This window comes from Mytilus edulis, unplaced genomic scaffold (genome assembly GCF_963676685.1).
Source record: "Mytilus edulis unplaced genomic scaffold, xbMytEdul2.2 SCAFFOLD_241, whole genome shotgun sequence".
Taxonomy (NCBI): domain Eukaryota; kingdom Metazoa; phylum Mollusca; class Bivalvia; order Mytilida; family Mytilidae; genus Mytilus; species Mytilus edulis.
Window position 1 is genome coordinate 39,232 of NW_027268886.1, and position 15,015 is coordinate 54,246.

General features: G+C 33.2%; 1 protein-coding gene across 1 annotated transcript in view; it reads right to left on the minus strand.

Annotated features, from left to right (window-relative positions):
* LOC139509024 (uncharacterized) overlaps positions 1-10,045 on the minus strand; it is a 33,783-nt gene extending 23,738 nt beyond the window's left edge. The window contains exons 1-3 of the mRNA XM_071296054.1: positions 9,871-10,045; positions 1,571-1,717; positions 397-541 (exon numbers count right to left, since the gene is read on the minus strand). Of these exons, the coding sequence (XP_071152155.1) occupies positions 397-541; positions 1,571-1,717; positions 9,871-9,873 (295 nt within the window). The 5' untranslated portion in view covers positions 9,874-10,045. The remainder of the gene's footprint in view (positions 1-396; positions 542-1,570; positions 1,718-9,870) is intronic.
* Between the last annotated feature and the right edge of the window lie 4,970 nt (positions 10,046-15,015).

Below are 15,015 nucleotides of genomic sequence, written 5' to 3' on the forward strand. Positions count from 1 at the left end.
GGTCTTATTTTGGTTCCCTGTTTCGGTATATTTTGGGTTTATAATCTCTTCAACTTCATAGTGATTTGGATTTGCATAGTTTTAGATAAGAGTGTCACTAATGAGTCTTTTATAGACGAAACACTCGACTGGCGCAGAAAAAATATTGCCTTGAACTTTGATGTGATTTTGGTTTTTTTTTGACTGAAAATGTAATTTTAAGAATTGAATGCAGATTTTGCATTTTATGGGCGTGTAAAAGCGTTGACCGTGCACACATTTTTTGTATGAAGCGCTTCCACGCTTTATATAAAATGTGCTTCGGTCAACGCTTTTACACGCCGATTAAGTACAAAAAATATGCATTCAATTCTTAAATCAATGTGCATATAAACATGATAAACATCATAAACTCACAAGATTCCACAGGTGCACACGTCTTTCTTGTTATGAAATTTTTTATCCAGGTGTAAAGTCTATTCTTTTCTTTCCTTTTCCTTGAATTCTGTCCACAACTGTCCTTCTCATCTAGAGGGGGACTGTCATACTTGGTTCCTACTTCCTAAAGATAACACACATGAAAATCAATATTCAGCAGTTACAAAACTGTACACTAAATAATAATATATGTATGCAAGAGCAAAACAAGAAATCTGTGTGAACTGATGCTTATTAGTGATACTCCGCTCCCGAACTTTGGCGCTAAATACGGAAAATTGAATAATAGATAGAAATAAAATTGTATAATAATAACATCATGAAATAATGGGTGAGATATCACTGATGAAGATGCGTGTCAAAATTCTTTCAAATCTCCTTCCCAAGGGTATGAAGTTAAACTTGTAAATGTATCATGTGTATTGAGTCTGCAATGAAATTCTTGTTCCATATTAAATCTAACTTGAAACTATGAGCACAACTCTATACCCCACCCCTTTTTCCCTCTCACTTGCCTAACCCTATAAGTCATGAGACTTACATCTGATATCGCAAGAAGTTCATCTTCCAATGATACAACCACCTAGGCTCTACAGTACAAAAGCTATGCCAATGATACAACCACCTAGGCTCTACAGTACAAAAGCTATGACATGAAGAACATGAAGAAGAAAAGCTTTAAAAATTATAAAGAAAAAAGTGGATGACATTTTACTATCATGAAGGTCAAGGGTCACATTGACCTAAATTTGGTACGTGACACATCATCTTCGTTTTGCTATCATGAAGATCAAAGTCAAGGTCATTGTGACATAATTTCATTCGTGACACATCCACCTCCCGTATATGATTCATCCACATACCAAGTTTGATAATCCTACAATGTAGGTACTAAGGTACAAAAGTTCTGCTCAGGACAATGAGCAGGACGGATGGACAGACAGACAGACAGACAGAGGTGATTCCTATATACCCACACAAACTTCATTTGATGGGGTATAAAAACGTCAAATAATGCCTTCAAGTTTTTACATGATGTTAACAGTCTACAAACAAACATTTGGGACCATCTTATATTCTTACAGGGTATAAAAAATTGTCATGCATGTCCATCAGACAGTCTATATCCTACTATCATGACTATAGTACAAACCTGAACAATGTCAGTTTCTGTTTTCATTTCCAGATATATTTTTAAAATATATATCTCCAGGGGTGATGTCTTTGGTGTTTTTTTGATGACTTCCATCAATTTTTCTTCAAACAAGATAAATGGGGATGTAGGTGCCATGCTCATAAACTATAAAAAAAATAAACACAGATTTGTTACAACAATATCATCTTTTGAGGAGAAAAACGTCACATTTCAGCAATGCGTATTGCACACATATTTGTGTCAGGATGTTAATGCTACAGATACATGTAGTGAATGGGCTATTCCAGAAATAATCCATACCCCCCCCTATAGAAGGTATATGGGGTTCAGAAAAAAATCCATGGAAAATTTGGGATGTGGTTCAGAAAAAAATCTGGAATTCCATGTCGGTCCTATAGAAGGCAAAAAGATAAATTAAAATATTCCATGGAAAATTATGCTGTTGTTATTAGAAAATTTCTGGAAATCCAGAGCATCCTATAGAAGGCAACAATAAAAGTTTAAAAATTCCATGGAAAATCTGGATTCTAGTCGCTTTCAGTAAACTTAAGATAAATTTGTGCTTGTATGTATATCTGTAGTTCATTAGGTAATTCTAAAGCCCTATGTATCTTTACAAACAATGTACCAGAAATTTAAAGTGGTTTAATAGGTTTTTGCTCGTTGTTGAAGGCTGTACGATATTCTTAAGTGGTTAATTTTGTATCTTTTGATCTCTGGTGGGGAGTTAGTACAAATAATTATGATGTCTAGGAAAGCTATTTTAAGCTTTTGCTTTGACGCCTTCCAGTGGATCAAAAGATGTGAAAATTGAAAAATACCCACAGCAGATGGCATGATTATCTTAACTATTGGAGAGTAGTCTTATTGGCAATTTGGAAATGATACCACATTTTATTATTTTAATACTACATGTATAAAGTGTGTCCATACATGTTGTAAGCCAGAGTTGTCAGTACTGAACTTAAGGCCGTACTTTAACCTATAATGGTTTACTTTTTAAATTGTTATTTGTATGGAGAGTTGTCTCATTGGCACTCACACCACATCTTCCTATATCTATTAAGTCTGAGAGTTGTAAATTTGAAATTGTTTGCAATAGGACCTAAAAAAAAATAAAAAAATGTACATTTGTTCATGTACCTCAGCTTCTAACATAACATTCAGGGGATATGATATTCATGTAGATATTGATAGTGATAATACTTCAAAAGAAATGCATACTTTCAACACCACATGACATGTTTACTATTACATTTGTAATCTTATTGGGACAATTCACAACTTCTAATTGGAGATTGAGATAATAATATTTCCCCCTCTTTTCTTTTACCATGGAAGTTACATGTACATGCATGTATATCAGTATATTGGTATTATAGAACTTGTTTGCTTTTTTGCATTTTCATAAAACATGTGTTATCATGGTTATGGTCATGGCATAAGGGAAAAAATTCTCAGAAAATAAATGCCTGTGATTAAAAAAAATATTTTGAAACTTGCATTTCTAGAACTAAGTGAAATTAAATTGATATGAATACTGTGTATATTATAATTTATTCATGACAAAAATGATAAAAAAAAAACCTTTATAAACATAACAAATGGTTCTAACATCCAAATTCCACTAATTATATTTAACTTTTGATTTTGTAATCAAACTTGATTATAGACCCATAGTTATCTTTTTGTTTCAAGTTTGTTTTTTATTGTGAAGGAGTCATATTTTAATGCAGCTATAAGGTTTATGATAAAAAATGCAAAACATCCATACTAAGAAATGAAGAATCAAAAGAAATGACTAAGTAAAAATACTGGATGTTGATAACAAATCAAGATTTTTACAACTATTTACAAGTCAGTGTTTTAATGGTTTTAAAATAAAAACAAAATCATAGTTCACTATCTGGATTTATAGGGTTTTATTTACAATGATTTATGTTCTCTACAAGTATGTTTGTATTGAAATTTGTGAGAAACCACACACCAGGACCTACTGCTTTTCATAGTTGTTGAGGTTGAAGATTATTTTATCTAGCCATCTAGTTGACAAACAATCAGTAATTAAAAAGCTTTAAAGAAGTCCCACTGTGAACACATGGCCATTTCTGTGGACTTTAATTATATCATAATATACTACATGCAAATACTTGAACCACATGTTATAAGACAAAGGAGATAAATACTAGGAACTATGTATCCATAATCCCTTGCTCTGCAAAAATAAATATTTAGTCTCAGTTTTAAAATTAGAAAAGTTTATTTTTTTATTATTTAAATTGTTATTTTTTCCGTTTATTTATCAATCATTATAATACATTGACTCTATTTGTCTAAGTGGATTAATATGATTACATCTATTATATGAATATGTTTTGAATATATATACATAATGTATCATCTTTCAGTTCCATAACTTATCTTAACTTTAAAAATGTTAAACATGTATACATTTAAAAAATCAAATGTCATTCATATTATACAAATTTAGAGTTTAACAATTGTTTAAAAGTTTTGTAATTTTCTTTAATTTCATGATGTTTTAGGAAATTATAACATGTAAAGAAATACAGGAATTTGAAAACAATAAGAAATTATATAAATCGTTCCCCAAAGAAGGATTGTTAGATGTCTAGATTTGGCCACTTTAGTTGCAGGCGACAAATAGAAAATTGTAAAACTGCATGTACAGGAAATTATATGAGATTAGAGACACATTTATTTTGTAATGTATTGTGAACTAATTTATAATTTTTTTAAAAACCATTTGTATTTGGAGAAAACATTTTCAAATTGTGACTGTGGTATGAGAACATTAAAGGAGTAGGTCCGGTAAGGGCCGATTTTGGCCCCAAATTTCAGTTTCATCTAACGAGATATTTAGGACACTTTTTAAACACTTAAGTGTATATTTCAATTGATTCGATTAGTTTATGTAAAAGATTTAAATGATCAGTCATTAAAAACGCTCCGATTGAAGCTTAAATATGAACAAGAGGCTGTCACAACGACAGCAAACCGGATTTATTAATATTTATTTGTGTCCTGGCAATATCACAAGAACCATTACTGATGAATGGTGAAAGTGAAAATTGTCAACATCAAATTTGACCTCCATTTTGTCATCAGTATCAACATATAAAAATTTGAAAAGCTTAGATTGAATGGTTCATGAGTAAATGCAACAACGTGAATGGAAACGCCATTTTACAATCTTTCAAGAACCATAACTCCTGAACGGTAAAAGTCAAAATCATCATTACTGAACTTGACCTCTATTTTGCCATCAGTAACAACATATAAAAATTTCAAAAGCTTTGGTTGAATGGTTCATGAGAAAATGCACGGACACGACTGGAAACACCATTTTTCAATCTTTCAAGAACCATAACTCCTGAACGGTAAAAGTCAAAATCGTCTTTATTGAACTTGACCTCTATTTTGTCATCAGTAACAACATATTAAAATTTGGGAAGCTTTGGTAGAACAGTTCATGCGTAAATGCAGGGACACGACTGGAAACTCCATTTTTCAATCTTTCAAGAACCATAACTCCTGAACGGTAAAAGTCAAAATCCTTATTATTAAACTTGACCTCCATTTTGTCATCAGTAACAACATATAAAAATTTCAAAAGCTTTGGTTGAATGGTTCATGAGAAAATGCATGGACACGACTGGAAACACCATTTTTCAATCTTTCAAGAACCATAACTCCTGAACAGTAAAAGTCAAAATCGCCATTATTGAACATGACCTCTATTTTGTCATAAGTAACAACATATTAAAATTTGGGAAACTTTGGTAGAACAGTTCATGCGTAAATGCACGGACACAACTGGAAACTCCATTTTTCAATCTTTTAAGAACCATAACTCCTGAACGGTAAAAGTCAAAATCGTCATTATTAAACATGACCTCCATTTTGTCATCAGTAACAACATATTAAAATTTGGGAAGCTTTAGTAGAACAGTTCATGCGTAAATGCACGGACACGACTGGAAACTTCATTTTTCAATCTTTCAAGAACCATAACTCCTGAACGGTAAAAGTCAAAATCGCCATTATTGAACTTGACCTTCATTTAGTTGTCAGTAACAACATATTAAAATTTTAAAAGCTTTGATTGAACGGTTCATGAGTTAATGCACGGACAACATTTGATTGCCGCCCGCCCGCCCGCCCGCCCGCCGTACATCCCCAAATCAATAACCGACATTTTTGTCACAAAAATCCGGTTAAAAATCTAACAAATATGCCAAAAAACGTCACTTTTAAGATGGTTTTCGTCAAAAATGAAAGTGGCCGCATCCGTGTTCATCCTCAACCTTTATATATCATGTATATGTTATGTATTATCATCAAATACAACTTACATTTTAATATTATGAATGAACACGAATGCGGCCACTTTACAATACGCACATTTAAAATTCAGTTCAAGAGAAGTCCGAGTCTGATGTCAGAAGATATTACCAAAGAAAATATTTAATCTCCTGAATAAATGTCTCAGAATATTCACATGACATTCATATTTACCAAGCCAAAATATGAAGAAACTCGCCCCTTTACCCTCGTTACCCGTAATGCTGTATACATAACTTCTCTTCATTAGAGGCTGCATTATCTAAGCTTTAGACGGAAACTGTCTAAAATTTAACTAAAATGCTATAATTGTGAAGATTTCAGTAATTTAGCATGACTTTATGATGCTAGTACACGATATATGTACATTGTATTGTCAAAAACAGCACATATTTATGTAGCAGAAGCATTCTACTTTCCAAAAAATAGCTAAAAGATTACATTTGCTCAATTTTGCAAAGCTGCTTAATTTTGGAGCCAAAAAGGGGTCTTACTGAACCTACATGTACTCCTTTGATAACTTCTCAAATTTCATTCCAGTATACAATTTTTTTTTGTAGAAAATCAGTCATTTCTTATTCAAATTTATATTGAAGATTTTATAATATAAATATAAAGATAACATACATACTAAACAAAAATTTTGTTTTACAAAAAAAAAGGGGGGGATGTCTGGAGCTTATAAAATTCAAAACTCAGAAGATTTTGCCACTAGCTGATTTTGATAACCAATATAACAATCTATTTATGTTGAACCATGGAAGTATTATATTGACAGGAACTACAACGATTTGTTAGCACTTATTTATAACCCGGGGAGCTCTGTAGAAAAGATATGGAAACTGACTAATTAGTATGTTATCGTTAATAGCCCTTTGTGACCATGTGCGATGCCGCCGTCCTAAATTGACCAGACATACTTCTTATCATCACGTGGTTTTTATTGCGAAAGGTTATCTCTAATACCTGTCGGAAAACCCCTTTGTTTATTTCAATCTCGTCTGTGGTCTTTCAGAATTATTCAATTTTTCAAAACAAATCGACTGATGTACAAAAACAAGAAAATCGGACGAGAACTTTGAATACTACAACGTTTTGAAGTGGTGAGTGACAATATTTCATTAGTTTGTGGGTTAAGTTTAAATCGTAATTAAGTGTGTTCCGGTTACCGCCGGTTAAAAATAAATATATTTGATAAAAATAATTACTGTGAAGTTTCGAGTAGTCTATATAGTTAAGGTACTGGATAACCCTGGAAAGTAGAAATTTCCAGTTTAAAATACGAAAATTAATCGAACAAGTACCAACATCAACAAAATACAGAAGAAGAAAACAGAGATCTCACTTCGTTGTGTAGCTATTTATATAATGTTGGTTAATATCTTTTTAATTGTGAATATAAAAACTTCATGTCTACCCGCAATTGAAAGACCTTTCCGATCATATAAAGCCATGGTCAGTATTTTATCATTTGAACATGTATGACTATGCCAATATATATACTAGCCAAGATTTAAAAAAAGTCTTTATGACCCGAGTATTGTTTTCTCACAAGGACAAATCTTAAAGTTATCAACTTCTACTGTAAATCTTATACTTTATATATGCACTTAAAAAACAAGGTTTAATGTCTATTTCAAAAACGTAAACTGAAACTGTTTTACAGTGCACTTAACATATACATGTCCATGAAATCAGAAATCAGTGATGTATATTTGGCAGTCAGGATATTTCATATATCAGTGGCGGATGCAGGAATTTCGAAAGGGGGGGTGCTAGCCCAGGGCAAAGGGGGGGTGCAAAAACATATGTCCCGATTCAAATGCATTGATCTGCCAAAATAAAGGGGGTGCGCACCCCCGGAACCCCCCTCTGGATCCGCCACTGTATATAATAATATACGTAAAGCCTTATTTAACATGGTGTTAAACCAGCCCTGGATTTGGAGTACATTTGTAAGTCTTATAATTGCTCTATAATAAAATTGTCTTTTTTTAAATCTTGATTAAATCGGCTCAATTTTCAATATGTACAGTCCCGAAATATGAATGAAATACATGCCACTGGACGTAAGACAAACAACTTTCAATCACAACTTATGATGTGCTTTTTCTACCCTTCAACCCTTTAAAACAAATCCAAAATAGTCTTTTTTTGTCAACAGATATGGTAAAAAATGGACCCCAGACTATAACTGTCGTTTATGTGGAACTACAGAAAAGAGAACTGCTCACCACCTATAATACGAAAAATCAAAATATGCTAGAGACATTAAACTCTCACTAAACATTGATATTCAAAATGATCCAAGTGATTTTCCAAAATTTATTTGTATTAGTTGTCAATCTAAGTTGTATATATGTTGAATCATTGCAAACTAGATTTCGCAAAAAGACTTGTTTTTGACATTAGTGCCCTTGAATCTTTCTCTTTTGTTCCATCGCGCTTTAGCGTGCTGTACCATCGTACTTTAGGGAACAAACAAACATTGCACTTTAGCGTGAGACACCGTCATACTTTAGCGTAGACCATTGCACTTTAGCGTGACCATCGCACTTTAGAGTACCATCGCACTTTAGAGTCCTACATGTATAAACAAGAAGATGTGGTAAGAATACCAATGAGACATCTCTCAACCCAAATCACAGCGCATAAAAAGTTAACAGGTATAGGTCAAAAAACATGGAGCCTTGGCTCACACCAAGCAACAAGTTATAATGGGCCCCAAAAATAACAGAAAACCAACTGTGGAATCTATATGAAAAAAAAAGAAACCAGAAACATGAACAAGTTACTACACCAACAAATGACAACCACTGAAACAATGTCAATGGCATCTGATTTAGAAAAGGTGCATAAAAAAATGTAGTGTTTTAAACATTACAACAGGAGCCAACCTTCACCCTTACCAGAGACCCGTAATGTATCATAACAATATAAAAAGACCCAAGATAAATTATCCATTGAATGATTGTACATTTGAAATGGATGAACTTGATCACAAAGACATTTAAACAAAAACAAGTAAGCATACAGCTGCCATACACTGAATGAATGCCAGTTTGATCTAATCATCTACATGTATGACACACAAAAAACAATATTAAAACTTATATGTTCATGAAAATTGTTTATCTGGAATTTTTCTGTTGGAAATTAAATTTGTCTGGAAATATTTATTTCCACAGGATATTTTCTTGGAATTTTTAGTATTATTCTCATTTTTTTCCTGGAATATTTTTTAGAATTTTTGAAATAATCTGGAAATTATTGACAACTTACAGAATATTTTCTTGAAAATCTGAGATTTTAACAGATTTTTTTTCTGGAAATCCTTAACCTTCTATAGGGGGGTTAGTCCAAATAATTATGACGTCTTGAAAGGCTATTATAATTTTTTTCTTTGACGCCTTACATTAACGTCGTCGATGTAAGGCGTCAAAGAAAAAAATTATAATAGCCTTTTAAGACGTCATAATTATTTGGACTATAGGGGGGTATGGATTATTTCTGGAATAGCCCAATACGAGGGGGAGGACAGGGGGGTACCCTTCTCCCTTCTCCCACCCATCTTCTCCCTTTCTCCTACCCCCTGTTCTCCTTTCTCCCATTAGAATAAAACATCTCCTTTTGAGATATTTTTTCTTGAAATATAAGAAAAAATTTTAAAAGGAGATATTTTATTTTTTCTCCTTTCTCCCCAGCCTTCCTCTCCTTTCTCCTACCCCCTTTCTCCTTTCTCCCACCCCCTTTCTCCTTTCTCCCTACCCCCTTTCTCCCCGTCTCCCTTACGCCTGTCCTCCCCCTCCAATACGGCAATAGTGAATAATCAACAATAAGGGATTCTACACTTCAAGAGGATTTTCCAACTGAAGTGGTTCATCTGGTAAAGGTGGAAAATACGGGGGGGGAGGGGTCCGCCACTGTCTCACCATTCCTCCATAATTATTTTTATGGTTGTGTTTCCTATTCTTATCGTTGCGTTTTGTTGTTAGCGCCTTATGACAAATCCATTAAATATGTGCATGATGTGTACACTGGTTTTGCTGACGTATCTATTATACAATAAACTGCATATCGGAATCGGTTTTTGAGATCCGGATTGGACACGACTGGTGTGCGACTAAACCCGAGACTCGCCGAGCGTTTTACACTCCTACCTAGGAGTCTACTCCCGTATTCGGAAGAAGAAATATTTAAAATTTAACTGTCGAGAGTGGATAAATATCGTATTACACGAGATTTGGTGTGGAATCTGTTTATCTAATGATTTTCTAACAATACGCAGGCAAACTTATTCCTTCTTTGCGACTGATCTGCAAAAAGATGTGTTCTTTCTATGTGATGTCATCAGCATGGTCGCCTTTTTTTCATGCCGTCACAATAGGAAATTCGGAGGAAAACAAGAAAATTCGACGTCATAATCGGATTTTAACCAATGAAGAACTGAGATCAAACGAAGCACACGTGGATTTTTTTTATACAATGGGTGCACTAGAAAGGGATAAATTGACTAAAATTAGAGAAAAATATTTATAAAACTTCTGAGTAGTTGCTATTGTAGAGGGGGAGGACAGGGGGTACCCTTCTCCCTTCTTCCACCCCTCTTCTCCTTTCTCCTACCCCTCTTCTCCTTATTTTTTTTTTAATTTACCGGAAAAAAGAGAGATATTTTATTTTGTCATATTTTATTTTTTTGTCCAACTTTTTCTCCTTTCTCCCAGCCTTCCTCTCCTTTCTCCTACCCATTTCTCCTTTCTCCCACCCCCTTTCTCCTTTCTCCTACCCCCTTTCTCCTTGTCTCCCTTACCCCTGTCCTCCCCCTCATTGTACGTATTTTAAAAAATAACGATTTTTTAAAATAAAAAACAAATAAAATAATTGTTGAAACTTCATTTAAAAAAAAACGGCTATTTTTAGGTTGTCCCGCGTAAACATATTTCAGTTATTGTAACCACTAAACTATGATTTTCGTCAAAACTATTTAATATTTTGAAAAACGTGTTTTTCCATTATTAAACAGAATAGTTCCTCCATTCCTTTATGCATTTTTATGACGTTATGATGACGTCATAGAAAAAAAAACGCGTTCAATACTAAAAGGGCAAATCTGTCCCGCGGGAAAAAAAATTGGGATTCCAGATTTGAGAATCAAAAAATATTTATCTAAAATGAAAAAAGTGTAGTATTGTATTTACTACATCAATGTTAATTTGCTTAATTTTATGAATTTAAAGACAAATATCCTGAAACATGATATATGGTAATTTATGAGCGATTTTTCAAAGGCTTACAAGTTTGTCGCACCGCCATTTTTTAACTTAAAAACGAACTCAACTCAAATTTACGTCCATTGTTTGCTTATCACTGCTCTTATAATGGTAGAATTTATGATTTTTTAAAATGTTATTTTTCTTAAATTTTCAAAAAACTGAAATACATCAATTTTCGATAAGTAGTTAAAAAGCACCGTCGATTTTGCCGAGTCTTACAAGAATGTCGCACTTGCTTAAAAACAACGTTTCAGTCGAATTTTCGGTTTGAACGTTACGAAATATTCGCGACGTTGTGTTACGCTTACATGTACGAACATATCGCGCGTAACGCCTTAGACATATCCTATCATATATTTTTTTCACTATGTCTGACGGTATTTTGTACAGAATATTCTACAATCAGACAAAACTATATAAAACATAATTAAAAATTTTAAGATGTGCAAATCACAATGACATTGGTGTCCTGTATACTGACAGTGTAGTATATTCTTCAGGATGACAGTGTTCAATGATTTAATTGTTTGCATCTTTTTGTTGACGGTTTACCGTAGCGGTTGTTCAGGTGCAGAATGGTCGTTCGTTTAGATTAGTTGCCCTTGGAAAAACGCGTACACAATATTTTCCCAAAAGGGTGTAAAGCAATTTTCAAAAACATTTTTTAATGTGTGGCAACATGTCAACATGTCATATTTGCTGTATTTGAAGATGTTTTTGATAATCAAATATCAAATGTGTATTTATTTGCCCTTGTGAAAAAATAAATTTACCAATATCTGTCTAATAGACCACAATAGATAAAAATATAGCTTGACTGTACACTAGACAGTCTGTGCCGATGATTTGCCATTAATTTTGAATATAGTGTACGGAAGTCATCGGGGTCGTTTGACCTCCAAAAAAATAGAAACACAAAATTAATATGCTACTACGTTACACAAATCCCTGAGTGTAAATCTGATGTCAATTTATATTTCCCAATAGATGTACATGTATATGTATTAAACGAGTACCAAGGTCCTAGCTGTAATATATACCAAATGAATGTGGTCTATGGTCCAATATCCAAAATCTAAATACAAGGTTAGATTCAGCATATCATAGAACCCCAAGAATTCAATTTTTGATGAAATCAAATAATGTCAATTTTAGACCTTTTAGACCTCAATGTGGACCAATTTGATAACCAGGACCAAATATTAAAAATCTAAATACATGATTAGATTCAGCATATTGAAGAACCCCATATATTCAATTTTTGTTAAAATCAAATAAAGTTAAATTTTGGACCCCGATTTGGACCATCTTGAAAACTGGGCCCATAATCAAAATCAAAGTACATGTTTAGATTCAGCATATCAAAGAACCCCAAGAATGCAATTTTTGTAAAAATCAAACTAAGTTTAATTTTGGACCCTTTGGACCTTAATGTAGACCGATTTGAAAGTTCGAGGCAATTTGGACTGCAAATGGAAAATGAAGGTTAATTGGATATGGACCCTTCAAAGAGCTGTTACAATGGTTCTTATCTTGCAGTGACCGTAGCACTCTCTACACGAGGCATCGATTTACAGTATGTATGAAAATTTAATTGGTCTATACTTTAGGTTCAAATAATATGAACCTCATGAAGACAAAGCCTTCCAAACTATTTATGGCAATAACATTAATTTATCATATCTGGGTATATGTAGGTAGAATAGTTTTGCACTTCCAGTCTTGAAGTAGTGTTGATGTGTATCTCAAGAAAACCAAGGCTGTCCAAAGTTGTGATGATAATACTTAGAATCCCAGTTGCTGTTACAAAGTATGTGTATATTTCTTTCACCACAAAGTATTTCTGTTAACAACTTAGTATCACTGTTCTCAAAGAAATTCTAATAACTTTCTAATATCTAAAAATGTTTGCACTAGCTGTTTCCTCTCTTCTTTTTTAAGAAAATTGTATTCTTTGCTATATGTACCAACTGCTTCTTTTTTGCGTAAATATACTTTTCTAAACCAGTGAATGAATTTCGTTCAAACAAACTTCCACAAATTAATTGGGTTTTCGCTTAGCAAATATTTGACTGTTCATTGCTATATATGGGGAGTGTATATGGTGTATCCTCCATTTCTTCTAAAATTTTAGAATTTATTGAAACTTTCTTAGATTAATTCTTAACCATGTTAACTATATAATACCGTTGTATAATTTGTTTTTTTCCTAATGTGAATAGGCGTTGCCGTCAGTTCATATTGTTTTTCAGAAGATTGGTAGAAGATTATTTCTTTACCCTTTTAAAGTAATATGTGCTTTTGAGACATTTTCTGACTCCTGTCCTGTTCAAAAGTTTGAACGATAAGCTGCAGATTCTTTTTGTTATCAGGGGGTCTCATTGGGGTGTGCCGATCCCGGATCCCGCTTACTGTTTTGTCACATTCCCGTTTCCCGCTTACACTATGTACGTAAGCAATTCTCATTTTTTTGTCATTTCCTGGATCCCGCTAGACCTCATTTCCCGTTTTCACGACACAATAATTTGACTTTCCACGTTTCACGCTTACAAAATAATCGGCAATCCCGCGTCACGCTTAGACCCCAATGAGACCCATTTATCATAAAACTTGTCCTAGATTTTTTCTAAAGATTTTGATTGATTGGTATAGGCTTGCGAATTATGTGGACAGTTTTTTTTTTAATTACCATTGCTTACCATGCATGTACATATTGTATATGTCACATGCCTTTTTTCCTCTCACACAATGCTTTGAAGGGTACATAGAAACAACTTATATCAGAGGTTAAATCAGCAATGTCTTGGGCTCATAGGTTAAATCAGCTTTATCTTGACGAGTTCAAAAATCAGTGTGGATTACTTACTTTAAAAAGAATAATGCCCGTTGAAACATGAACTATTTGGGAATTGTATACTAAGCGCTCTCATGTGTACAACTCTTGCCATATTTTTTTTTATGAAATAATGATTTCACCCAACAAAGGTAGGTGTGTTATACATCATGGTGTAGAAAATCTATTTATATTTATAACATTTTAGTGGGGAAAACAAGCGGAAATGGAAATATAAGGGAAGATCACAATTAAAAGGGTTTCCTTGTTAATGGTTTTAAGTACAATGTTATGTTTGGATTACCTGCTTTTAAATTATAATGTATAAAGAAATGTGTACTGTCTTAAGGTGATTAGCTGTCATTGTATTTTTAGAAGTAACTGGTGTATTATGCATGATTGTTCTACCTCTGCTGTGCGCGTGCTTAATGGCAATACAGCAAAAAACAGCTGTAAATGCACAATGTTAGGATCATATAGTGAACAGTGAAAATAAGTATTAACAAGAATGTGTTCATAGTACATGGATGCCCCACTCGCACTATCATTTTCTATGTTTAGTGAACCATTAAAAAAGGGGGTAAAAAATCTAATTTGGCATTACAATTGGAAAGATCATATCAAAGGGAACATGTGTACTATGTACTATTTCATGTGGACCATGCAATTTGGGTCAAAAGTCTGAGTTAGCTTTAAAATTAGAAAGATCATATGATAAGCAACAAGTGTACTAAGCTTCAAGTTGATTGGACTTCAGCTTCATCAAAAACTATACCTTGACCAAAAACTTTAACCTGAAGCAGACCGATTCTATTTGAATGAATTAATGTTGATGATCATTAATGACCCATCCAATAAACGGATAACCTAGAACAACAGATTGTGAACACCTGATGTTACTGTTGATTAGCTTGGAGTCGTAAAGAAAGCCAGGTAAAATTTCGTTATTGGCGGATCATATCAATACGAAC